Source organism: Sus scrofa, chromosome 6 (genome assembly GCF_054392235.1).
Source record: "Sus scrofa isolate SSC_HxYL_T2T_F1_AM1 chromosome 6, Sscrofa_HxYL_maternal_Yorkshire_Landrace_v2.0, whole genome shotgun sequence".
In the NCBI taxonomy this organism is placed as follows: Eukaryota; Metazoa; Chordata; class Mammalia; order Artiodactyla; family Suidae; genus Sus; species Sus scrofa.
The window spans coordinates 54,214,105-54,240,792 of NC_139388.1; the positions used below are offsets into that span (position 1 = coordinate 54,214,105).

Consider the following 26,688-nt stretch of genomic DNA (forward strand, 5'->3'; position numbering starts at 1 on the left):
AAGAACATGGCTCAGAATATTATCTACAGTCCTTGAGGAAGAACTTAAGGTCCTTGATTTGTTGAATGGCTAAACTATTATTATTTTGTCTTGCTTGAAGGTTTCCCTTTCTTTCTGCATTTTGTCATGTTCTGATTAAATTTATTCTTTGACTAAATTTTTTTCTGTAGACAAAAAGCAGGCAGAGGACATCGGTGGGTGTTGATTCTGGGAAGGCCTCATAGAGTCTTGCTCAGTTACAGAATCCTGGTCTGGAACACTCACATTCTGGACTCTCCTCCCAGAGGGTACCAGAGGTGCTATAGAGTCTCTATGCTGGGGGTGATATTTCTCTCTCACATCACCCCCTTCTCACAGTGAATTTTTCCTACACTGGGCAGGGAGTCTATGGGCTCCTCCCTTTCTCTTGGCAGTGAGTCAGTCCACTTGGCCCCCAGTTTCCTGTAGTATTAGACGTCTAAGTTTCCTTCAGGGCTGATCTCTCCCCTCCCCTTTGGCTTTGCAGTTTAGCCACCACTGGCGCCTACAGCTCTTTTGGCCCTCTTCAAGGTGGCGGGGGGAACTGGCCAATGCGGTCAGGTTCCCCTAGTTTACTCCTTCATTCCTCTGAGGTTCCAGATCAATTCCTGCCGCCAGGCCCCGCCCTGAATGCCAGTCCTTGCCAAGTAGACCCTGGAGCCCCCACACCACCCAATCCCATACTTTCTTCTCTCTGCGTCCAGCCCCCTGAGAAATCCGGGCTTCTCTCCATTGCTGGGGCCCCAACCTCCATGGTTAGGGCCTAAGTCCTGGCTCAGCCTGGGTCCATCACAGAAAAGAGCCCTGGATCAACAAAAAATACAGCCCTGGAGGCAGCAAAGCCTACGTGTCAAGCTGAACTAGTGGGGAGTCCTGCGGGAGTCACCCCAGCAGGGAAACCCGTCTTTTCTCGTGTTGGGTGTCAGCGTCGTTTTCCCCGCTGACCTTCCCACACAGAAATCTTCTAGAAAGCACCGCACCCGCCAGCTAGAGCGGGAGACGGGTGGCACTGAGCCGCATTCTAGTTTGTGTGTGGCCGGGGCGGGGAGGTAAGGCAAGGTCTTAAGGCAATTGTAAGCCAGGCTGGGGGACAGACAGTGCCTGAGAGCCTTTGGCAGAGGAAGGGTTTTCCTCCACCTTCTTCCTCCAGCACTACAAGTGTTTTCTTTTTCTCTGCCCTCTCCCTCCTGGCGAGAACCTGCAGGGAGTAGATGGTGGCTGTGCAGTGATCAACGCCTGCCTGCGTACCGGGCCAGAGCTGCTCACCGCCTCGCACATATGGAGCCGCCTGAGGGGGGCGTGGCGTGAGCCTGGGAAAAGGCGGGAAAGGCTTGAGGCTCGCGCATGCCCACACACTCAACTGCCTCTGGGAGTTCGGGGAGGGGCGTCCTCGGCTGTCTCCGCTCTGTCCTGAGGGTGTTGTTTGAGTCTGGGTTTGGGAGGCCTAGACAAGCGGCTCTACCGTGTCAATACCGGAAATAGCAGATCTGGAACCCTCTCTTCCCATCCCGCCCCTCTTCCCTGCCCTCCTAAAGCATAGGACCAGCCCTGGCACTGAGCCCAAATGACCCTCTTCTCCTTGTCCCTGAGGGAGATGGCACAGCCCTTCTAGGGGACACAGACTTCTGAGTCGAGACCCCCCCCCCCCCATTACCAGCCTTTGGCCTAAGCGGCCTCACAGCGCCCTCAGCTTTCGGGTTGGGGCCCGTGCTGTTTTCTCCACCTCAGGCTATTTCACCAAGTTTCCCCACATTCCATGGGTAGAACTTCCGTGCCCCTTTGAGCCTAGAGGAGGCGTTCAGGGCCTGAGCCTGCTCCCCGGGGGCAGCATGGTCAGCTCGGGAGGAGTGCCTCTGCCCACGGAGTCTTGAGCCCATGACTCGCTCACACCGCTCCCCCAGCTCTCGCTCCGTGCAGCCCCGACCTTGCCTGAGACTTGAACGGAGCCCCAGCGCCTCAGCCAGGCTCCCCCTACCTGAGATCACACCCCACGAGGCCATGGACTGTCGGGACGGGGCCTCCCCTGGGGGGCCACCTGGCAGAGGAACAAGCGCCTTCCTGCCCGCTGGGCACCCAGAGAGCTCCAGGGTGGCTCCTGCCCGATCTTCAGCCTGGCCTGCACGGAAACTCCCGAAGGTAAGGGCCCACATTCAACATGGTGCCTGCCCCAGAGCTGTGCTCAGAGTGTTCTGGAACTCAGGGGTGAGTACTGGCTCCTTGCCCAGGGCCTTTTTTAGTGTCGGTTTGATTTCCCCCAGACCCCTGTGGGGAGGCAGCCTGGTGCAGGGGAAGGAGTCAGAGCCTGGCTGGGGATCCTGGCGTGGCCAGCCCCTCACCGCCCAGCCTCCTGCACCATCCTTGTCTTCTCTAGGCCTCAGCTTCCTCCTCCATCAGATGGGGCTGTTGATCTGTGTGTGGCAGGACCTGAGCTCACCTGACATTCTGGTAGGTCTTAGTCCTTCTTGACCTAAAGAAGGACGGTCCCTGGGAGGCCTCCGTGCCTCCAAGGTCAACTCACCTGTGTTCCGGTAGTGTCGGGGGTTCTGGCCTCTGGTTTTCTTCTTGAGTGCTGGCATCCCACCAAATCCTGATGTCACTTCCTAACCAGGTTTTCCCTTGAAGGCCAACTTCATTCTCTGGGCCACTGTGCCATCCCCTGAGCTGGCGAATTGTTGTCTAATGTGGACCCCAGTAATGAATCTGCACCAGAATCTGTGACCCATTCAAGAAATATCTTCCACTCTGAGGCGGGTCTCTGTAGGATGGTTGGTTTGGTTTTGATAGAAATCTCCACTGGGCCAAAAATCCCTGCTGGGATCTGGCTCCCTGAGCTGGAGCTGTGTGCTGGGGCTGTAGGGTCTGACTGTTGCCGGCTGTCTTGGGATACAGGTTTAGTCTGGGCTGGTGGTCCATTTGAGGGTCCTAGTCCCGGCTTGGCCAGAGGTGTTGATCCAGCTTCTTGTTGAGCTGGAGGTGTCTCTACAGGCCAGGTCGTGGCTGGGCTCCAGGTCCCTCTCTCAATTCTGGCTCCTGTTGATTTCTAGATTCTTTTGCTGGCCCAGGTCTGTGCTGTGAAGCAGCTTCCTCTTTCATGAAGGGCATCTTTTGGATGGGGGGCGGGGGGGGGGTGACTGCTGAGGTGCAGGTTCCTGTGGGGCAAGAAATTCCTGCTACAAAGCAGATTTTTGTTGGGCTTGAGGTTCCTGCTGGGATTCAGCTTCATTTTGGGCAAGAGGCTCCTGCTGAGTGAGGAGTATATTGGGTCCCTGCTGATCCTTAGATGCTGGCTTGGCTGTGGCTGTTTTTCTGGCCCAGGGTCCGGTTGGGCGATTAGTGTCTGGTGTGGCTCAGGTTCCCAGTGGCCCAGATACTGACTTAGAACCTGGCTCCACTGTTGTATGTCCCTCATGGGAGATGCTGACCTCCCAGGCTTCATACCTCTGGGCCCCCACAGGCCTCCTTGGTCGCAGATCCCTCATTGGTTACTCATGAGGGCACCTCCCTTGGGGTTCCACTCCTTCACTCTGGTATCCCTGGTCTTCCTTTTTTTTTTTTTTTGTTTGTTTGTTTTTTGTTTTGTTTTGTTTTTGTCTTTTGTCGTTTTTTTTGTTGTTGTTGCTATTTCTTGGGCCGCTCCCGCGGCATATGGAGGTTCCCAGGCTAGGGGTCAAATCGGAGCTGTAGCTACCAGCCTACGCCAGGGCCACAGCAACTCGGTATCCGAGCCGCGTCTGCAACCTACACCACAGCTCACGGCAACGCCAGATCGTTAACCCACTGAGCAAGGGCAGGGACCGAACCCGCAACCTCATGGTTCCTAGTCGGATTCGTTAACCACTGTGCCACGACGGGAACTCCCTGGTCTTCCTTTTGAAGGCAGTTGACAAGTGGGCCAACCACTGCTAGTGCCCCACTCCTGTACCAAGTGAATCACTCTGTGCCTCCTGCTGTGGGAGGAGGGATTATGAACAGATGGAAGCTGAGGGCCCAACAGTCTCCTACCAGAGGGATTGTGTCTTAAATGAACTCCATCCCACTCACCGCTCAGTTAAAAAGTTTCTTCTCCTAAGGCCAGCATTCCAACTTAGTCCTCTGTTTCATCTGGATGACAGAAGCCAGATTCTGATCAGTGTTCCTTTTATATTCTCTACTTCTGATGTTTGAGGAGAGGGTCAGAGGGGAAAGCAGGATAAACTGTTGTAATTTTCCCCTCTTAATTCATTCTTTCAGATGGTTGCCACCTTTATTTCCTTATATTATCATTCTGACCATTTTATTCTCATGTTAAAAAAGATATCCTCCTATTTCTTCAGCTTGAAGCCCTTTTCAACGGCACTTGAGATCGTTCACATCAGTTTCTAGCCTTGAACTATTATGCCTCTGCATATGTCTCCTTTACTAGATTGGAAGTTTACAGTGTCAGATGACCATTGATGATGATGATGATGAGGATAAATAATGGAGAGGTTTTATGTGCTAAGAAAACTGTGCCAGGTTTTTTTTTTTTTAACCTATGTTATCTTTAGTAAGACTATGTTTGATTCATTGCTTTAACTTCTTTCTTTGCCTTACCTAGCTCTTACCTCCGAAAATTTTGTTGAATGAATTAAAGAATAAAAAATTGGGCAGTGGAGAGAGATTGAGGGTAGTATTGGATGTGCGTATAATCTGGATTGAGTTTGGAGTGAACAGGGTAAAGTGGGTCATCTGGATCGAATGTACATTTCTAGACCCTAATTGAAAATGATTTTGACTTATTACATTTAAATATATTTGTTGCCTTTTGTTTGCTACTTGCTTGGTTATATTTAAGGTCAGCTAAGCAACTGGGGACTCCTGGTTTCTTTCAGGTAAGTAAGTTTAAGCTGGGTAAGGAGAAGCCCCAGGAAAAGACTGACAAGAGAAGAAGGCACTCCAGGGAGCAATAATCTTGGGGAAAATGCTTTTTGAGAACAGTGGAATGATTTAGGAAGCAGGGACAGGGGTGGGGAGCTTGAGGCGGGAGAAGAGCATCTTCTAGGTGTGCTCACTGCCTTGTTGACTGACAGTGTTTCATCAGGAAGGTGGGCTCTCAGAGCTCCTATAAAGGCAGAGAAAAGCTCTCCAGCTGGCATCGTCTGAGAAATTGCTGGCAGGCTCTGGAGGGCTTGTTTTGCTTCTTGTGGTGTCTTTGGTGTCCTAGGTGAAAAGAAAAGGGAGAGACAACTGTTAAAAACATTTTTTTGCTCTATTTTTTAATTAAAGTATAGCTGATTTATAATGTACCAATTTCTTCTGTATAAAAACATTTTAAAAATTCAGTTTTCATGAGAGCTTTTAAAATGTTAAAAGTAAGGCTAACTCCTGAGGAGCAGCTGCCCAACACCGCCAACCCCCTGCAAGAACCCCACAGCCTAAAAACACCAGAGCAAGCTCTGCATGACCAAGTGAAATCTGCTGCCATCGTGGTGTGGACCTCCCAGTCCTGTCTGCCCTCAGGAAGCCCTCCTTTGCTTCAAAGAAACACTGTTAGCCCCATCAACACTCCAGAAAAGCCATACTGCCTCAAAAAAGATTGACCAACAACGCCAGCCCTCAGGAAATAATCCACGGCAGTGACAAGGCAAACACTGCCTGATAACGGAGAGTACAACTCCCTCAAGAGAAAGAAAACAACAAGCAAGATGAAGAAGCTGAGAAACCACACCCAGTCAAACCAACAGGAGAACTCACCTAAAACAGTCAACAATGAAACAAATCTCTGCAGTCAGACAGACCTGGAGTTCAAAGGAGAAATAGTGAAAATACTGAAGGAATTAAGAGAAGATATGAACAGTAATGCAGATACCCTCAGAAAGGAACTAGAAAATATAAGGAGGAGCCAAGAAAAACTAGAACATTCATTTGCAGAGATGCAAACTGAACTAGGGGCAGTAAAAACCAGAATGAATAATGCAGAAGAACGAATCAGTGATATGGAAGATAGAATAATGGAAATCACTCAATCCAGTCAACAGACAGAAAACCGAATCAAAAAACTGGAAAGCAATATAAGAGACCTATGGAATAATATAAAGCGGGCCAATCTATGCATAATAGGAATTCCAGAAGGAGTAGAAAAAGATAAGGGAATGGAAAATATATTTGAAGAAATTATCGATGGAAACTTCCCAAATCTAAAGGATACTGGATTCAAGATACAAGAAGCACAGAGGGCCCCAAACAAACTGAACCCAAACAGACCCACACCAAGACACATCATAATAAAAATGGCAAAAGTTAGTGATAAAGAGAGGATCCTAAAGGCAGCAAGAGAAAAACAGAATGTTACCTACAAGGGAACCCCCATAAGATTATCAGCTGATTTCTTTACAGAAACACTACAGGCCAGGAGGGAATGGCAAGAGATATTTAAAGTGCTAGAAGGAAAAAATATGCAACCTAGAATACTCTATCCAGCAAGAATATCATTTAAAATAGAAGGGGAAATAAAAATTTTTCCCAACAAACACAAACTTAAAGAATACAGCAACACAAAACCCAGGTTAAAGGAAATATTGAAAGGGCTTCTCTAAACCAAAAAGAAAGGAAGGAAAGGGAAGAAAAAAGAAAAGAAAAGAAAAAAAAAGAAGAAGAAGAGGAAGAACTAGGACTGAGGAAACCGCTATCAGAGAGCAGTCACTCAAATAAGCCAGCATACAGATTTAATCATGAACATGCTTCAAACAAAATAAAATTAAAAAGAAAAAAATAAAAAAGAGTCATCAAAACCATAAAATGTGGGCAAGGGATGTTAGGAAGTAAATAACCCTTTTTGTTTGTTTGTATGTCTCTCTTCTTAATTTTAATATACTAATGAAGTGTTTGAACTTACAGGACCATCAGGCTAAAACACACAATTATGGGAAGGGGTTAGCATACTTAAAAAACAGGACAACCACAAGCCAAAACCAAATATTTCATTTGCAAAAAATGAAAAAAAAATACACTCAAGCAGGTAATAACAGGAGACCATCCAACAAAAAAAAAAAAAAAAAGAAAGGAAGAATGGAGAACCATAGAATCAACTGGAACACGAGGTTCAAATGGCAATAAATAATCATCTATCAATTATCACCTTAAATGTCAATGGGCTGAATGCCCCAATCAAAAGACACAGAGTGGCTGAGTGGATAAAAAGGCAAAAACCTTCAATATACTGCCTACAAGAAACTCACCTTAGGACAAAAGATACATATAGATTGAAAGTGAAAGGGTGGGGAAAAATATTTCACACCAATAGACATGACAGAAAAGCAGGAGTCGCAACGCTCATATCAGACAAAATAGACTTTAAAACAAAAGACATAAAGAAAGACAAAGAAGGACACTATTTAATGATTAAGGGATCCATCCAAGGAGAGGATGTTACTATCATCAACATATATGCCCCAAATATAAGAGCACCCAGATACATACAACAAATATTAACAGACATAAAGGGAGATATTGATGAGAATACAATCATAGTAGGAGACCTAAATACCCCCCTCACATCAATGGACAGATCCTCTAGACAGAAAACCAATAAAGCAACAGAGATCCTAAAGGAAACAATAGAAAATTTAGACTTAATTGATATCTTCAGGACACTACATCCAAAAAAATCAGAATACACATTCTTCTCAAATGTTCATGGAACATTCTCAAGAATCGACCACATATTGGGACACAAAGCGAATCTCAATAAATTTAAGAGCGTAGAAATTATCTCAAGTATCTTCTCTGACCACAATGCCATGAAATTAGAAATCAACCATGGGAAAAGCAAAGAGAAAAAACCTACTACATGGAGACTAAACAACATGCTACTAAAAAACCAATGGGTCAATGAGGAAATCAAGAAGGAAATTAAAAACTACCTTGAAACAAATGATAATGAAGACACAACCTCTCAAAATCTATGGGATGCTGCGAAAGCAGTGCTCAGAGGGAAATTTATAGCAATACAGGCCTTTCTCAAAAAAGAAGAAAGATCCCAAGTTGACAACTTAACCCTCCACCTAAATGAATTAGAAAAAGAAGAACAAAAAAGTCCTAAAGTCAGCAGAAGGAAGGAAATTATAAAGATCAAAGAAGAAATCAATAAAATAGAGACTCAAAAAACAATAGAGAAAATTAATAAAACCAAGAGCTGGTTCTTTGAAAAGGTGAACAAAATTGACAAACCCCTGGCCAGACTCACTAAAAAGAGGAGAGAAAGAACCCAAATAACCAAAATTATAAATGAAAAAGGAGAAATCACAACGGATACAGCAGAAATACAAAAAACCATAAGAGAATACTATGAACAACTATACGGCAACAAGTTTGACAATCTGGAAGAAATGGACAATTTTCTAGAATCTTACAGCCTGCCAAAACTGAATCAAGCAGAAACAGACCAACTGAACAGACCAATCACTAGAAATGAAATTGAAGAGGTCATAAAATCACTCCCTACAAATAAAAGTCCAGGACCAGATGGCTTCACAGGTGAATTTTATCAAACATATAAAGAGGAATTGGTGCCCATCCTCCTTAAACTCTTTCAAAAGATTGAAGAAGAAGGAATACTCCCAAAGACATTCTATGAGGCCACCATCACCCTCATTCCAAAACCAGACAGAGATACCACCAAAAAAGAAAACTATCGCCCAATATCATTGATGAATATAGATGCAAAAATTCTCAACAAAATCTTAGCCAACCGAATCCAACAACATACCAAAAAAATTATACACCATGACCAGGTTGGATTCATCCCAGGTTCACAAGGATGGTTCAACATACGCAAATCAATCAGCATCATACACCACATTAACAAAAAAAAAAGTCAAAAATCATATGATCATCTCAATAGACGCAGAAAAAGCATTTGACAAAGTTCAACATCCATTCATGATCAAGACCCTCGCCAAAGTGGGTATAGAGGGAACATTCCTGAATATAATCAAAGCCATTTATGATAAACCCACAGCAAATATAATCCTCAATGGGGAAAAACTGAAAGCCTTCTCACTCAAATCTGGAACAAGACAGGGATGCCCACTCTCACCACTGCTCTTCAACATAGTTTTGGAAGTCTTAGCCACAGCAATTAGACAAACAAAAGAAATAAAAGGCATCCATATAGGAAGAGAAGAGATCAAACTGTCCCTGTATGCAGATGACATGATACTATACCTAGAAAACCCTAAGGACTCAACCCCAAAACTCCTTGAACTGATTAATAAATTCAGCAAAGTAGCAGGATATAAGATTAACATTCAGAAGTCAGTTGCATTTCTGTATACCAGCAATGAAACATTAGAAAAGGAATACAAAAATACGATACCTTTTAAAATTGTACCTCACAAAATCAAATACCTCGGAATACACCTGACCAAGGAGGTAAATGACCTATATGCCGAGAACTATAAAACTTTAATCAAAGAAATCAAAGAAGATGTAAAGAAATGGAAAGATACTCCATGTTCCTGGATTGGGAAAATCAATATTGTAAAAATGGCCATACTACCCAAAGCAATCTACAGAGTCAATGCAATCCCTATCAAATTACCCATGACATTTTTCACGGAACTAGAACAAACAATCCAAACATTTATATGGAACCACAAAAGACCCAGAATCTCCAAAGCAATCCTGAGAAACAAAAACCAAGCAGGAGGCATAACTCTCCCAGACTTCAAGAAATACTACAAAGCCACAGTCATCAAAACAGTGTGGTACTGGTATCAAAACAGACAGACAGACCAATGGAACAGAATAGAGAATTCGGAAATAAACCCTGACACCTATGGTCAATTAATCTTTGACAAGGGAGGGAAGAACATAAAATGGGAAAAAGTCTATTCAGCAAGCATTGCTTGGAAACCTGGACAGCTGCATGCAAAGCAATGAAACTAGAACACACCCTCACACCATGCACAAAAATAAACTCCAAATGGCTGAAAGACTTAAATATACGACAGGACACCATCAAACTCCTAGAAGAAAACATAGGCAAAACACTCTCTGACATCAACATTATGAATATTTTCTCAGGTCAGTCTCCCAAAGCAATAGAAATTAGAGCAAAAATAAACCCATGGGACCTCATCAAACTGAAAAGCTTTTGCACAGCAAGGGAAACCAAAAAGAAAACAAAAAGACAACTTACAGAATGGGAGAAAATAGTTTCAAATGATGCAACTGACAAGGGCTTAATCTCTAGAATATATAAGCAACTTATACAACTCAACAGCAAAAAAACCAATCAATCAATGGAAAAATGGGCAAAAGACCTGAATAGACATTTCTCCAAAGAAGATATACAGATGGCCAACAAACACATGAAAAAATGCTCAACATCACTGATTATTAGAGAAATGCAAACCAAAACTACCATGAGATACCACCTCACACCAGTCAGAATGGCCATCATTAATAAATCCACAAATAACAAGTGCTGGAGGGGGTGTGGAGAAAAGGGAACCCTCCTGCACTGCTGGTGGGAATGTAAACTGGTACAGCCACTATGGAGAACAGTCTGGAGATACCTTAGAAATCTATACATAGAACTTCCATATAACCCTGCAATCCCACTCTTGGGCATCTATCCGGACAAAGCTCTACTTAAAAGAGACACATGCACCTGCATGTTCATTGCAGCACTATTCACAATAGCCAGGACATGGAAACAATCCAAATGTCCATCGACAGAGGATTGGATTCGGAAGATGTGGTATATATACACAATGGAATACTACTCAGCCATAAAAAAGGATGACATCATGCCATTTGCAGCAACATGGATGGAACTAGAGAATCTCATACTGAGTGAAATGAGCCAGAAAGACTCATTTGATATCACTTATAACTGGAATCTAATATCCAGCACAAATGAACATCTCCTCAGAAAAGAAAATCATGGACTTGGAGAAGAGACTTGTGGTTGCCTGATGGGAGGGGGAGGGAGTGGGATGGATCGGGAGCTTGGGCTTATCAGACACAACTTAGAATAGATTTACAAGGAGATCCTGCTGAATAGCATTGAGAACTATGTCTAGATACTCATGTTGCAACAGAAGAAAGGGTGGGGGAAAAACTGTAATTGTAATGTATACATGTAAGGATAACCTGACCCCCTTGCTGTACAGTGGGAAAATAAAAAAAAATTTAAAAAAAGTAAGGCTAATGTAGTGAAAAATATTACAATAAAAAATATGTCCAGTAAAAAGTTAAAGATGCCCCAACCCCAGCCTCCATTCCCCATTTCTCAGAACTAACTATTGTTACTGGTTTGCTCCATATATTTTTGTATATAAACATAATAGTTTACTCCTAAAAACAAAAATGAGCTTATATTATACACATTGTTTTGTTGTGTTCCTTTAACAAATCTTTTATTACTGCATTATACATCTGTATAAGTCCGTAAGGCTTAAATTTGCAGTTCAATAAATGGTTACAAAGAAGTATTCATGAAACTACTACCCAGGCCTGGAAAGAAAATACTAACAGCAACTCTCCTCCTTTTCTGATCACTACCTTCCCTTTCCCCATCACGTAGGTAATCCTGGCTTTTGCTGTGTTAATATATTTTTTTTTCTTTATGGTTTTACCATCTGCCTATACATTTTAAATAAGTTAGTTTAATTTTATTTATTCTTTAACTTTATGTATGTGAAGTCATGCTATAACTATTCTCATTTTTTTCTTTTACTGAACATTATATTTGTTACATTCATTTAGGTCATTTTATTATTGTTCATTCTCACAGACAGGCAATATTCAATTATACTATTATTTATTTATTCATTGGCCAATTTTCAGTTTGGGATATTTGTAAATAATGCTGCTATGAAATCCTTGTTCATGTCTCCCGGTGTACATAAGCATGCATTCCTTTTGAGTATATAGTCTAAGAGTGGAATTTCTTGGTCACAGAGCTTAAACTTTAGTAGGTAACTACCAGCACTTTTTCAAAGTGCTTTACCAATTTATATTCTCATCAACAGGAGCTGAAAGTTTCTCTTTTCTACTCTCTGCCAGTACTTGGTATTGTCAGACTTTAAAGTTGTTGCTAATCTGATGATGTAGAGTGATCTCTGTTTGGGCTTAACTCATATTCTCCTAGTTACTAGTAAACTTGATGGTCACTTCCCATGTTTGTTAGCTATTTGGATTTCCTGTCTCTGAAGTGCTTATTCAAGTCTTTTGCCTATTTGTTGTGTTACCTGCCTTCCTCTCATTGATCTATAGGAATTCTTTACGTATTCTGACTATTAATCCTTTGTCAGTATTAAAAGTTGTAGACATATCTCTACTCTGTAGATTGTCATTTTATTCTTTTGATGACCAAATTTTCTTAATTTCAGTGAAGTCAGCTTTGTTAATCTTTTCCTTTATGATTTATACTTTTTCTATTTTGTTTAAGAAATCCTTTTCTACCCCAAGGTCATGAATATATTCTGCTATATTCCCTTATCAGTTTGTCTTTCAGGGATTTCCCTCATTGCCTAATGGTTAAAAGGATCTGATTGTCACTCCTGTGGCCCAAATTTGATTCCTGGCCCAGGAACTTCTGGAGCCCATAGGTGCAGTCAAAAAAAAAAAGTTTGCCTTTCAAATGTCGATCTTTAAATCACTGAAATTTATTTTTGTGATGGGTTTGAAATAGAGGGTTTCTGCATCTTTTTTCATTTAATATATTGTAGATAACTTTCCAATCAATGTATAATGATCTGTCTAATTATTTTTGACAACTGCAGAATTGCCCAGTTTGTTCTTGATGAAAAAAAAAATTGGGGGTATTTTTTAGGGCTGCACCTTCGGCATATGGAGGTTCCCAAGATGGGGGTCTAATCAGAGCTGCAGCTTCCAGCCTATGCCACAGCCACAGCAATGTGGGATCCGAGCTGCATCTGTGACCTACACCACAGCTCACGACAACACTAGATCCTTAACCCACTGAGCGAGGCCAGGGATCGAACCTGCATCCTCATGGATCCTAGTTGGGTTTGTTAACCGCTATGAAGGGAACTCCTCTTGATGAAATTTTTTTATTGAAATCTAACCTTATATTGACATCTAACATTATATTAGTTTCAGGTGTACAACATGATGGTTCGATATTTGTATACATTGTGAAATGATTATATTTGTCAATACAAAATCTGCTATAATTCATATTCTCGTACAAAATTTTTGACTATCCACGCTGGTATTTATAATAAGAGATTTCTTTTTTGTTGTTGTTGTTGTTTTTGGCTTTGCCCATGGCATGTGGAAGTTCCCAGGCCAGGGATGGAACTAATGTCACAGTACTGACCCAAGCCACTGCAGTGACAATCCTTAACCCACTACACCACAAGAGAACTCCTTATAATAAGGGTTCCTTGAAGTGAGATTACTAGGTAAAAAGTACACACATTTAAATTTTTGATAGGTATTATTATGTTGTATTTTATTTCCATCATTTGTGATAATGATCTAGATTTATCTTTTTCTTCATAACAGCATAATATCAGTTTAACATTTGCCAATATACTTTTTTTCAGCTGTGCCTGCCCTGTGCAGAATTTCCCATCTCAGGGATCCAACCTGTGCCACAGCAGTGACAACACTGTTTCTTTAACCCAATAGATCACCAGGGAACTCCACCAATATACTTTTTATATGACATTTAATTATACCTAGACTATGGAGGAATCAAATTCTGTTTGACACCGACACTGGTGTCACTGTCAGAGATCTATGAACAGGTCCCCAACAGCCCTGTCTCCCTCCACTTTGATAAGCAATGGCATGGTATCATTAAAGAATTGGGTTAAGCTTCTCTAGTCATAAAAGAATTGTGTTTTGCTTTTCTTGCTCTTCCTATTTCCCCACAAGTTGACACTGAGTAGAAAGGGCTGAGCTGTGTGCTTATCCTGGTCTTCATTTCATTTCTCTTGTCTCTTCTCCACCCCTGCTTCACCCCTAGTTGATTCCACAGTGACTCTGGTTTAAGGAAGGTCATTCTTTTGCAACTTACTGGTTTTCTTCACTCTGCCCTTGAAATGGTCACAGGGACATGGCTTCTTCGGCAGCCCATGTGCTGTCATGAATTTTCTTCTAGGGGCTCTCAGGAACCAATCTGAAATAAGGGGGTTTCTGCTTAGGAGGGTGAATGTGTTTAAGGCAGGGCTTACTTGCCATCTTTCTTGCCTCTCAGTTCTTTTTCATACTGCAGCGAGTGTGGAAGTGGATCAACACAGAAGAGTGGAGATAGCCATTTATATGGCCACCAGCATTTCTAAGTTGTTTTACTTGACCTCTCTGGGCAAGAATTTGGTGGCAGTTTTGGAGGAGGCATCAGGGTATCATTAAGGAGACTGAAAAATGAGGAATTAGACCTAGGTACCTTTTAGTGGCTGCTTTGCCTTGAGCAAGCCTTTTTGGCACTTGATTTCAGTCTTACATTTGAGTGAAATAAGGTTGAGAATGGGGTCCAAGAAGGTCTTTGACTGTGGCCCTGGGATGTTGGGGAAAAGGATAAAGGGAGGGCAGCCAGAGATTCAGCCAACTCCCTCCTGGACCTGAGAGGAGTCCAGCATTTGCTTGAGACTCAAGAAGAAAATAAATGTTGGTGCTGCATGTGATGGGCTGGTGGAGAGGGAACAGGGTGAGGTCAGCTCAGATAACATCTGCTCTGGTCTCGGAGGGACCCAGGGAGCAAGTTGGGATCTTGACGGTGCATCACTGTTGTCAATGTTGAATTACTGACCTTTGCACTCACATTCTTGGACATCTTCCTGGAGCCACTTCCCAGAAGCCTGCCGTAGGTCCCTATGGCCTCTGGCGATTCCTGTCAGAAGGAAACAGGTCACTTCCAGGCACTGGATGAAGAAGAGACCAAGACAAATGGTCCACATTTTTTCAGTGCATCTCCTTTTGCTCTTCCTTTTTCACTCAGGGATCTAGGGTGCTTCAAGAGACTAGTATTTAAATAGGTAAAAAATTGAGGTTTAAAATCTGGCCTAGAGAAAAGATTAGCTGGAACCAGATGGAGAAATAATGGCTTTTGGATAGGAGAGAGGACAAAAGGTAGGGGTTGATCAACATCTTACAACCTTCCCTCATTAAGATCTCCCCTACAGGGTTTGGGATGGAAATGCTATTAAATTGGGTTGTGATGATCATTGTACAAGTATAAATGTAATAAAATTCATTGAGTAACAAAAAATAAAAAAATAAAAAAATAAAAGATCTCCCCTACCTACATTAAAATTCTCATGACTTAAGGAATAAGAGCAAGGAGTAGATTATTCCATAAACCAGTCAGGAACTTCACCTGACCCCCACATTTGGTTGTATTTGAATCCATAATCCCAGATCAACTAACTGCAAGAGGATGGTATTTACCTCTGTTCCTCTGGCACAAATCCTTTCCTCTTTGGGACTCTATTCAAGTATGTGTTACCACCTAATGCTGCCTTATGCCCATTTTGTGATACCTGAGATATTTTTATAACAATCAAGGATGATGTTTTATAGAGATTCTGGTTAAGAACTGGGTTCAGATGATGCTTCCTCTGTGTAGGAATTGCTAATACTTCCTGCCAGACTTTATTATGACTTCACATGGTTCCCTGTCACGTTTGAATGCATCTCTATCATTGCACAATTATGAAAAGTTTGTTTGAAATGTGTTCTGGACCGAATTGTGTCCCCCTAAATCTAACCGAAGCTGTAACACTTAATGACTCAGAATGACTGTGTTTGGAGACAGGGCCTTTAGAGACACGATTAAGTTAAAATGAGGCCCTTAATGTTGGGTTCTAATCCAATCTGTCTGAAGTCCTTATAAGAAGAAGAGATTTGGGCACACAAGGGAACACCAGGCATGTATGTGCCCAGAAGAATGACCAGATGAGATTATAGCAAGGTGATGACCATCTGTAAGCCAAAGAGAGGCCTCAGAAGAAACCAAACTTGCCAACACCTTGATCTCAGATTTCTAACCTCCAGAATTATGAGAAGATAATTTGCTGTTGTTTAAGCCACCTAGTCTGTAGTATTTTGTTATGGCAGTCCTAGCAAACTAAATGTCTTTCTCCCTCACTGGATTCTGAACCAGTGGCTCGGTAGTGATTCAGCTTCCTGGCCCCTGACACATGGCAGGCACTTGGTAAATGTTTGATAAGTGGATGGACAAGTCATCCAGAGAGGGCCCTTGGAGCAGCATCTTGTTCAACCCAGCTTGCCTATTTCCCAGAGTCTCGCCCTTTCTGTCACACAGATGGGGGATGTTGCATCATTTCCCCAAAGGCTGGTTTTCCAAATGTTTTCATGTGCTGTTTTGAGTAGTGTTAATCTAAACAGGCATAGTCCTTGCCATCTAAACTTTCTAATATTTCACTCTCAACTGACCTCTACTTCTAGTTCCAGAGAAAAGCCACAAAATATTAGAGTCAGAAGGAATCTTGGACATTATTAGTGGAACTCCTTCATTGAAAAGCTTTTCTTTTTCTTTTTTTTTCTTTTATTTTTTTTTTTTTTTTTGTCTTTTTGCCTTTTCTAGGGCCGCTCCCGTGGCATATGGAGGTTCCCAGGCTAGGGGTCTAATCGGAGCTGTAGCCGCCAGCCTGTGCCAGAGCCACAGCAACGCCAGATCCGAGCCGCATCTGCCACAGCTCACAGCTCACGGCAATGCTGGATCCTTAACCCACTGAGCAAGGCCAGGGATCGAACCTGCAACCTCATGGTTCCTAGTCGGATTTGTTAACCACTGTGCCACAACGGGAACTCCCTCTTTTTCATTTTTTAATGTAATATATTTTTATGTAAAAATATTAGACAAAATTTGTAAAGTACAGATGAAGAAATCTTTACCCTTATCAACTGTAGGAATTTGGGTATGTTTCCTGCGTATGAGTTTATTTATATAAAAAGATAACCACAGTATGTTAACAGATTTCCTTCTGTTCACTTTATAAGCTTATTCCTGTGTTGTCTTACAACATTTATAACATACATTTTGAATGACTGTATAACACTCCCAAGTGTATGTGCTCCAGATTTTTTAACTGTTCTCCCATTGCTAAATATTTAGATTGTTTTATTTTTGGATATCGATCGCTTCTCAGCCTTTTGGCTAAGATCAAGCGTATTTTTGGATATCGATAAATCTCTTCGTGTTTGTGACTGTTTTCCAAATATTGATTTGCTGTCTTGGGGAAGATTTCTAAGCGGAATTACTGGATCAAAAATTAAGAACAGTTTTGTTTCTTGGTATCATTATAAGTTGCTTTTAAAAGAGTTGTACTAATGAACTAAATCACTATCCCTTTTATTTTCAGATGAGGAACTAGACCCAGAGAGAGCAAATGAAATGCCAAACTTCACAAAGGTAATGGTGACCCATCTGGAGTTAAAAGCCAGGTCCAAGACTATTGTTTTTTCTGCAACTCTACATGACTATATTTCATGGTATAACTGAAAACAAAGATAACAGGTTACTATAGTATATTATGTCCCCCAAATGTCAAACATTTTTGGACAACTTTAATGATTTTTGCTATAGCTTATACCACTTCTACTATTAATTAGTTCCTGCTTTTGTTTTAAATAAAATTATTTTTCTTTTGCTCTTTTTAGGGCCACAGGTGCAGCATATGGAAGTTCCTAGGCTAGGGGTGGAATTGGAGCTGCAGCTGCTGGCCTACGCCACAGCCACAGCCATGCAGGATCCGAGCTGCATGTGTGACCTACACCATAGCTCATGGCAACTCTGGATTCTTAACCCACTGAGCAAGGCCAGGGATCGAACCTGAATCCTCATGGATACTAGTTGGGTTCGTTTCCACTGAGTCACAACAGGAACTCCAACTTTTATAACATCTTCATTCTATGCAGTATTTTCTGTGAGATTATGAGTTTGATACGTGCTTAGATTTTTTTATACATGCATTAAAATAAGTATATGAATATTAAAGTAGAAGCTAGTTTGTGTTCTATCTAAAATCGGTTTTGGAAAATATTAATACAATAAAAGAGCATGGACTTTATATCCAGACAGACCTGGGGTCAACTGCTTAACTGTGTAGTCTTGCAGAAGTCACTTAGCTTCTATGATCTTTGGTTCTCTGGTTTGCAGAGTGGATATTAGTATCCACCTGGCAGTGTTGTTAGGACTAAAGGAGCTACTGTGGGCTCAGGGCCCAAGCAGGTGTTCAGTACACAATGGTTATTATCCTGGTTGTTTTTGCAGATTTCTAGTTACTTCCCAAAGGGAGTGTTTGTGCTGGAATGTTAGGCTTCTTGTTTTCTGTGGACTTGCCTGTGTAAAGAAGTCATTTCCACTTGTTAGCTTTAATGATAAATCTATTTTAATTTTGACTTCTCAGTTCCACTACTTATTAGCATTGTGATTTTGGACAAGTTGCCTAACATTTCTGTGCCTCATTTACATAATTTGTAAAACAGGGCTAAAGAAAGTACATTGGTGTGTGTATGCATTTTCTGTTTCCTAGCTCTGTCCACCAGAGGGCCCAGATACAGTAGCCCTAGTAGCAATGGGCAATGCCTAGTGCCCAAGGTTTGTGACTATTGTTCTCCTATGAAAGGAACCAGGACTCTGTGGAGAAACGGCTGACTCCAGGGCTGGGGAAGGGAAGTACAAGATGAGCCTGGAACATCTTTGTGGTGTGAGAAATTCAGGAACTGCTAAAGAAATGACATGTCAAAAACACATCAAAGCCACCTTGAGCCCAGTGGCCAGTGAGCAACAGTGGAACAATATGAGCAACATTATAAATAAGGGTAGTAATGGATTATCAAACACAAATATCCCTGAGTCTTTACCTCTATAAACAAATAATCGAATATCTAAAAAAATGGGAGGGAAGGAACAGCTCTTTCATATAGTACAATCTTAATAAATGTAGAAGGAATGATAGAAATAGAAAATCACCATTTTGCTAAGACCACGGTAATACTTATTGGAGGCAGGAATCATCAGTGTATTTTAAAAATTAATGGGCAAAAGTGTGATGAGAAGAAACAGGCTATTTGCATGGTCTCAAAGTACCTCTCCACAAGATACTTATTGAAATGGGAAAATAGTACCTTTACCAACACCATCTTAACCAGTGTTCAAATTTAACATAATCCGTCTTGAGAGATATTGTTATCATGGGCCTTCTGCTGTGCTGCACTGAGAAGGCAAACATCACTTCTGTGGTATTAGTGCCCAAAATGCATAATCTCAGTTGAATCATGAGGAAGCATCGTGATAAGCCTAAATTGAGGCCATTCTGCAAAATACATTATGGTACTCTTCAAAAGTGTCAAGGTCATGAAACACATGGAAGGTTGAGAAACTACCCTAAATTGGAGGAGACCAGGAGAGATGTTGTCTTTCTTCAGTGAGGGATCCTAGATTGTCTTCTAGACCAGAAAAAGGACTTCCCCGGATGATTAGCAAAATCTGAGGATTTGTACATTTGCTAATAATTTTGTAGCATTGCTAATTTTCTGATTTTGATAATCATATTATAGTTATTGCATGGTGTTTGGTGTTTTTGGATATACTGGAGCTGATTAATTTTACATTTTTTAAGTCTGAAAAATGAAAAGTTAAAAATAAAAAAGTATACTAGATTTCAGTGAGGACACAATGAAGTAGTATGTGTAAAGTGCTCAGGAAAATCCTGCCACATGGGACTGTTTAACACATGGAGAGTATTATTATAAGTAATTTTAAAATTAATAAGTAATCTTATTAATTTTAAAATGATGAGTATTATTATAAGTAATTTATTTCCTAACACTGTCATTGGTTCTTAGCTATTTCCTTTGAAATTTCCTCTTAGAAACCTGAGGATTTTTTCTTTACTTAGCGAATGTTTAGTGAGCACTGTGCAGGATAGTGTGAGGGATGTGGAACAATACACTGGGAGGTGCCATGGGGAGGGTGCAGGGTAGAAGGGCAGGGCCAGGGGTAGGAGAGGCACACCAACACCTCAGCTTACCTAAGGCAGAGCTTGAAAAGTGCAGAGAGTCAAGTTAAGCTTGTTCACAGGAGGGAGGGCTCACGTCTGGGCCTGGGGCGAATCAAGGCAGGCTGTGGGAGGAGGTGGTTTGGAGCAGGTTGTGTGAGCAAAGTTGAGCTGGGAAAGCACCAGACCAGCTGGGGAACAGCCCCGGGGTCTAGCTGAGTGGAGCACAGAGCACTCGGGAGTGTGAGGAGGGGTGGACTGAAAGGCAGCCGTGGCTGGAGCTTTGAATCCAGCCTGAGGACTCGAGCCTTGGTATCTGTCACAGCGGTGGAAAAGCCTTCCCTTCCAGAATGGTGGTCTAGTGCCAGGGCTGTGGGGCCAGCGGCTTCCAGAGAGCTCTCTCTGTAAGGGAGGGAACGTTTGGAATTGGGGTGGAGTCGGGGGAATTGGGGTGCCGTGGCTTTAGGGCCGAGTCACTGCTGAGTGACAAAGCTATTTGGCCTTCAGGTAGCCCTTGGGGAGATGTTCCCCTCCAGTGGGCACACACGTGGGGATGAGGTCCCTTCTGCACAGTTGCCCTGCTAGGGGCTCGGCCACTTGGCTGTAGTGAAAAGTGGCGCTTATTCGGAACCCCTAACCCAAAGGTGAGCTGTGCGAACAGGGCTTCAAACATGGGTACTGTGTGGTGGTGTGATTTTTCTAGTTCATCATCACCTTACCATGAAGTTGCGCTAAAAATGGTTGGGACACGTCTGGTGCGCTGTAAAGAATGTCATGGAGGACCGACTTCTTGTCTTCAGATGTCCAGTCACCTTCAACGCCCTCCACCACCGCCTCCCAGGCTGGCCCTGGGGAGGTTTATTGCTCTCTGCCACAGGGATTGGGGCAGAAGTAAGGCGGCAAATCTTTGAGGAGCCTGTGTTTTCTTCTCCCCCGCCAGCTACAGTTGCAGGCACTTTCACACACATCCGCCCCTTTAACTCTCACAGCCCTCTCTGGATTTCTGTACAGTTCTCTCCTTTTTATAAAGGAGCAAACAGACATTGAGAAAGGCTAACTTGCCCCCAGTCCCTGAGGCCTAGAGGGGCTGCATTTTACTGCATGTGTGGTCATGCTCCTTTCTGTTTTGCCACATTTCTCCCACCTTTTTATCTTTCACAGAAAATTAAAAAAAAATTTTTTTTTTTACCTGTATTTGGGCTTCTGGAGACCGTGGACATCAGCCTTAGTGGCAGCAACAGAAGGAGGGAAGCGATTAGAACTTTCATTCCACCTGTTGGTGCTGCGACAAGTCACTTGAAGTCGCTTGAAGACTGTGTGACAGGTTCCCACTCCTTGGGGTGGCTCAGGCTGTGTGTGGCTCGGGGTTGGTGGTCTGCGCTTTAATCCCAGGCCAGTGTTCCCACTAGAGGGTGAGAAGGGCTAAGTGCCACCAGCCTTGTTAGGTAACAGGTTGGATCATGGGCTTTATCGGAATCTGGGAGGGAAAACCAGGCAAACAAAAGAAGTGAAAGACTCTTAAGAACCTGAGCAGGTGACTGATAACTTGGCAGCAGCGCTGCTTCCCTCCCCCTCTATACCCCCCAACGTGCTAGGATTTCTTCCCCCAGTCTGTCTGCTTGTTTGAATTTCCTTATACCGTTGAGTGGCATTTTCTAGCTTAGTCTCTGACAGGAAAGCGAGTCTCAGGGTTGGCAAAGTGAGGAGGACACGGTCTGCTTCCCCTCTGCCCTCCCGACTCCCAGCCTTGGCACATTATCGGCAATAGCAGTGTTGTTGTTTGGGAAGTTGCCGTGTCCTGACTTTGACAATTTCCTCGAGTTCTGTGGCCACACGAGGTGGGAAGCAGAGAGGATGAGGGAGGAGAGGCTCTGTCTCTTGCCCCGAGCCCTGCCCTGGAGCACTGGGTCAAACCAGGCCTCCTGTTGTTGGTCAGGAAGGTGGCGGTGCCTAAAGGAGAGGGACCTGGGTTGGTGGAAGACCCTCAAGGCTTCAGGTCCAAGAGGGTTTGAGAAACAGGAACCACAGCGGGGAAGGTGTTAGCTCAGGCTGCTGGGCTCTTGGCGCCAGACCTCGTTTGGAAAGAGTCCAAGGCTAAAGCAGGAGCTGACCCTACCTGGAGCAAACACCAAGCGTACAGGAAATGAACACTTATTAAGTGTGACTCACTCCAGGGACTTTAGGAAATGGGCTCAAAGACAGAGCAGAGGCTGGCCTTGAGTGCTGGGTGATTTTTGTGGGGCTGAGGGGAAGGTTAACAAGGAAGTCCTCCCTGGCTCCTCCAGACCAGAGTGAGAACAGGTGGTGTGACTGTTCCAGCCAAGAGGAGGGAGGAGGCAAGGAAGGCATGGCTTTGGTTTGCTCTTTCTTACCCTCTCGGTTTCAGATTGTCTGCCTTTGGACAGGTTGTAGACTTTGCTACTATGGAGTTTATAAAGCATCTGCAGGCAGCAGGCCCTGTGCCAGGCAGTGGAGGTTGTCCTGTCCTGGAGTTGAAGGCTCGGGCTCGGCTGAGCTTGGTCTGATATAAACCACTGATGTGGCTCCTCCCTGCAACGTTCTAGCAGTGGTCTGTGTCCTCAGGAAGCTCAGGTCTAGCCAGGGAGGTGACGTGTATACGTCATAACACCTAGAGACACAGTGGGACCAAATTTGAGAAGAGGCAAGAGTTCACTGTGGACTGTGAGACACCAGGGGACTCTGGGTTTAGCGGAACTTGGGCTGGGTCTGGAGGGTGGGGGAGGATTTGTGTTGGGGGAGGGCAGAGGGGGGGCAGGGCAGAGAAGGAGCCTGGAGCTGATTGGGTGGGGGCTTTTGAGGCAGGGGCCGTTTCTTGTTTATGTCTATGTGCCTGAACTCATGTGGGTAGTGTGTAAAGTTTGTTGAATTGACCGATATTTTTGTAACCCTTTAACTAGGCCTGCTACGTTAGGAAGCATGTGGAAGTGCAGCCCATTACCAGAAAGAACCGTTTTTCTGACAGAAGATCATGTGCACACACACATGAGCCTGAGGGGCTGCTTTGCTGTCCCATCGAGTGGCCCCGCAGTCCACTCCGAGACTGCCGGGGGATGAGGGAGCTCGTCCTCACACCTCCCTCCAGGTCCCCTCTGTTTGCCCCTCTGCTCTCCCCAGGTCCTGGCTCCCTGTCAGCTCGCTCCGTCTGGCTTTCTCCTCTACGGACTTTGATGGGGTGTCGGGTCCTGTTTTCCACGGGAGGGAGCTTTGGGTCCCTCAGGTCCATGGCTATAAAACACCCCAAGCCCGACAGGCTCTTCTCTTGTTAATACTGACAGCTACTCAGAGCACCAGCTCTGACTAGAACAGTCAACACTCTGTGACTTCCAAAGGTCCGCCTCCAGGACGGAGGTAAGGGGAGAGTGGGAGAAATAACTGTTTTCCCACTGTAATTTCGTCTCCCCACTCTACAGTGTGCTTAGTTAGACATTCCAAAATGCTTGTTGACTGTATCCATGCTTCCTGCTGCTCTAAGAATAGCCATTTGTTCACACCTACATTCAGTGGGCATTTGAGTCCCTCATGTGTGCCGGGCATTTGCAGGCGGTGTCTCCGGAGTAGAGGAAGGTGTGACGCTGTCTCTGAGGAACTGTCACTACACACAGACCTGTGGAGAGTTCGTCCAGCTGCCCCTCTGTGGAAGCAGAAATGAAAGCTCAGGGAAATTATGTGATTTCTTCAGGGTCTCACTCAGTTAGCTTCAAAGCCAGGGAAGGAAAACTCGGGCTTCCTGACTTGCTGGAATCTCTGCTAGTGTGCGGCTGCCTGGCTGCTGCCGGTGCAGATGTGCTGAGCTCCGGTAGGAGAGAGAGGACGTTCAGGATGGAGAGGGAGCCCACCAACATTTGGAGACTCCAGAGGGAAATGTCTGATTGAACCTTGCCTGCAACAATCTGGGCCACTCGCCTTCTTTTACTTTTTCACTTGGAGCTTGAAATGAGGAGCGTGAGAGCCCAGAAACCCCAGAGCGGACGATTTTCACAGGAGGTTGATGAAATGAGCCCAAGTCTTTGTCTACATCTTTCACAGCATTTCTCGTGTCACTGTTAGGCTCTGGCTTTGAGTGGGGTTCCCTCCATGCCTGGTCCTCAGGGAGGGCAGGGGCCAGGTCCGATTCATCCCTGTGTCTCCAGCGCACAGCGCATAGCAGGCTCTGATAAATGCTTCTTAACAGTAAAGCTGAACAGAACGTATACACCTGCACAGGTAAGGGCTGACTGGGCAGCAGCACAAGTAGGCGAATCCAGTCTCCTGACGGCAGCTGGTGTGGAATTAGGCTCTCTAAATGCAGGTGAGGTGCTCAGAATGGGGACGTGGGTCGTCCTGTGGCTGTGCTGCTGGGGTTGGAACAGTCCCCGGACTCGGTGTTTCTGCTGTGGTTGACACACCTCACTTGCCCGTCAGAAAGTGACCAGAGAGCACAGGGAACTTCAGAATATGTCATTTTGGAAATGGCTGAGGGAGGATGGAGGGGTGCATGGTGGTTGCTCACAAGTATTTGAAGGTCTGTTGTGTGAAAAGGTATGAGGCATTTCTGTGCCTACAGAGAGTAGCAGTAGGCTTGTGAGTCTGCATTGGACACATTTTGGCTCAGGATGAGAAAGAACTGTCAGGGTAAAGTAAGTTTCCTTGGAAAACGAAAATTTTACTGAGGAGCTGGATGTCTGGAAATAACTGTCATAGTGATTTTCTTCTTGAAGGTTACTAGGGTAGGGCTTGGCTTGGCCCCCTGGATTCCCATTAACACCACATTTTATTAGGTATTATAGAAACTGCCCTTTGAAATGTGACATTACTCTATGACGCAGGCCCAGGTCTGACAGTTACTTCGTCATTGTGGGTGGTTGTGATTCTCTTGTGTAATCTGTGCCTTGGTCTCCACCTGGTCTGCTCACACCCTCCCGGCTCCTTTACTGCGAGAACTGTAAACTCATTGCACTTCCAGAGCGTGACCACAAGGTGGCAGCGGTGCCCCACTCGTGTTTCTAAAACTACAGTGATTGCCAGTGTAAGAGCTCTGTTTAGGATTAGGGAAAGGGCAAGGTGAAGTGACTAGGTAAACTTTTTTTTTTTTTTTCCGATAAGTCCAGAGTTGAGATAAATCTGAAACTATTACATTTTACTTTTTATAATTTTTAAAGAAATTTATTGAAGCATAGGTGATTTACAATGTTTTTCTCCTGTACAGGAAAGTGATTCAGTTATACACATGTATTTTTTCATATTCTTTTGCATTATAGTTTATCATAGGATATTGAGTATAGTTCCCCGTGCCATATAGTAAGACCTTGTTTATTCATCCTATATATAGTAATTTGCATCTTCTTTCCCCAAATCTCAGTCCTTTCCTCCTCCACTGCCCTACAACTTGTCAACCACAGGTCTGTTTTCTGTATCAGCGAGTCTGTAAAACCATTACAGTTTGGAAGTGGCAGACACTTTAGAGAAGTATCTCAAATTTTAATATGCTAACAGATCGCCTGAGTATCTTGTCCAACTATAGATCTTATTTTTCTGGTAGTGCCTGAGATCTGCATTTCTTTTTTTTTTTTTTTTTTTTTTTTTTGTCTTTTTGCCATTTCTTGGGCCGCTCCCGCGGCATATGGAGTTTCCCAGGCTAGGGGTCTAATCGGAGCTGTAGCTGCCAGCCTACGCCAGAGCCACAGCAACGCGAGATCCGAGCCGCGTCTGCAAACTACACCACAGCTCACGGCAATGCCAGATCATTAACCCACTGAGCAAGGGCAGGGATCAAACCTGCAACCTCATGGTTCCTAGTCGGATTCGTTAACCACTGCACCACGACGGGATCTCCTCAGAGATCCGCATTTCTTTTTTTTTTTTTTTTTGATCACAAATGTTTTATTAAAAAACTATAAAAATTCCACTTAAAAACTATTATTAATCAAAACTCTAAAACTGTTGAAAAGATGACAAATCCAGGACGTGTGCTAGAAGGGACAGGACGTCAAGTTAACTAGGACAATGGTCACCCCAGACCTCAGAAATATGGCAGCAGAAATAGGGCAGAGGTGGTGACCATCCCCGCCGCTCAGAGGGACATCTCAAGTGATATTTTTCATCCAGAATCTTTGGTCACGTGAAATCCAGTTCATTCCTACTCCTTATGCACTATGTCTGCCTGTGCACGTCGGCACCTTTGTTTTTCAGGAACTGGAACACAAAGCTTACCAGCATCAATTCTGGAGCCAGATCGCCTCAACCGGCTCCTGGCTGGCTCCAGGACTTACTATGTGGCCTTGGGCAAGTAACCTAACCTCTTAGTGTTTTCCTGCCCTCATACAGAAAATGAAGGGTAGTAATAATCCCTATCTCCCAAGGTTGTTGTGAGAATTAAATGAGTCAATCCGCGTCAAGTGTCTAGAACACTGCCTAGCATGCAGCACTTGGTTGGGCGGTTTTATGGCTATTAGGGTCCACCTGGTACCTGACACTGGGCATAAACAGAAGTGATGTGCGAGCCTGATGGAGCTCAAGGATTTGTGGCGGTTCCTAGCACAGTATCTGAGGAACTTCCATTAGCCACAAAGAAGACTATGGAGGTTTCCTCTAAAATTCCAGCTCTCTGACTTTTCCAGAAAAATCAGAATGCTGCCAGGAAGAAGATAACCAGCTGCCCATAGCAGCCTTCAGCTGGTCAGTCCCAACTTCTCCCTACTGCTTCCAT

General features: G+C 43.9%; 2 protein-coding genes across 4 annotated transcripts in view; one reads left to right on the top strand and one right to left on the bottom strand.

The window, feature by feature from the left end:
- The window catches only part of CD177 (CD177 molecule), a 203,451-nt gene that overhangs the window by 110,469 nt on the left and 66,294 nt on the right, over positions 1-26,688 (top strand). For 2 of the 3 annotated variants that reach the window (XM_084961079.1, XM_084961078.1), the window contains exon 3: positions 17,343-17,392. The gene's annotated coding sequence lies outside the window, so the exon portion shown is untranslated. Of the gene's footprint in view, positions 1-1,746; positions 2,177-17,223; positions 17,393-18,515; positions 18,690-20,685; positions 20,874-26,688 lie in introns of all 3 variants that reach the window. The other variant, XM_084961080.1, reaches the window with a different exon arrangement.
- On the bottom strand, positions 4,932-21,410 carry LOC110260995 (C-X-C motif chemokine 17-like). Its single transcript, XM_021094472.2, has 4 exons — positions 21,172-21,410; positions 14,768-14,848; positions 14,036-14,137; positions 4,932-5,196 (listed from the first exon to the last, which is right to left on the bottom strand). Exons 1-4 carry the CDS (start codon positions 21,248-21,250, stop codon positions 5,099-5,101), a joined length of 360 nt encoding a protein of 119 aa, XP_020950131.1. The 5' UTR covers positions 21,251-21,410; the 3' UTR covers positions 4,932-5,098.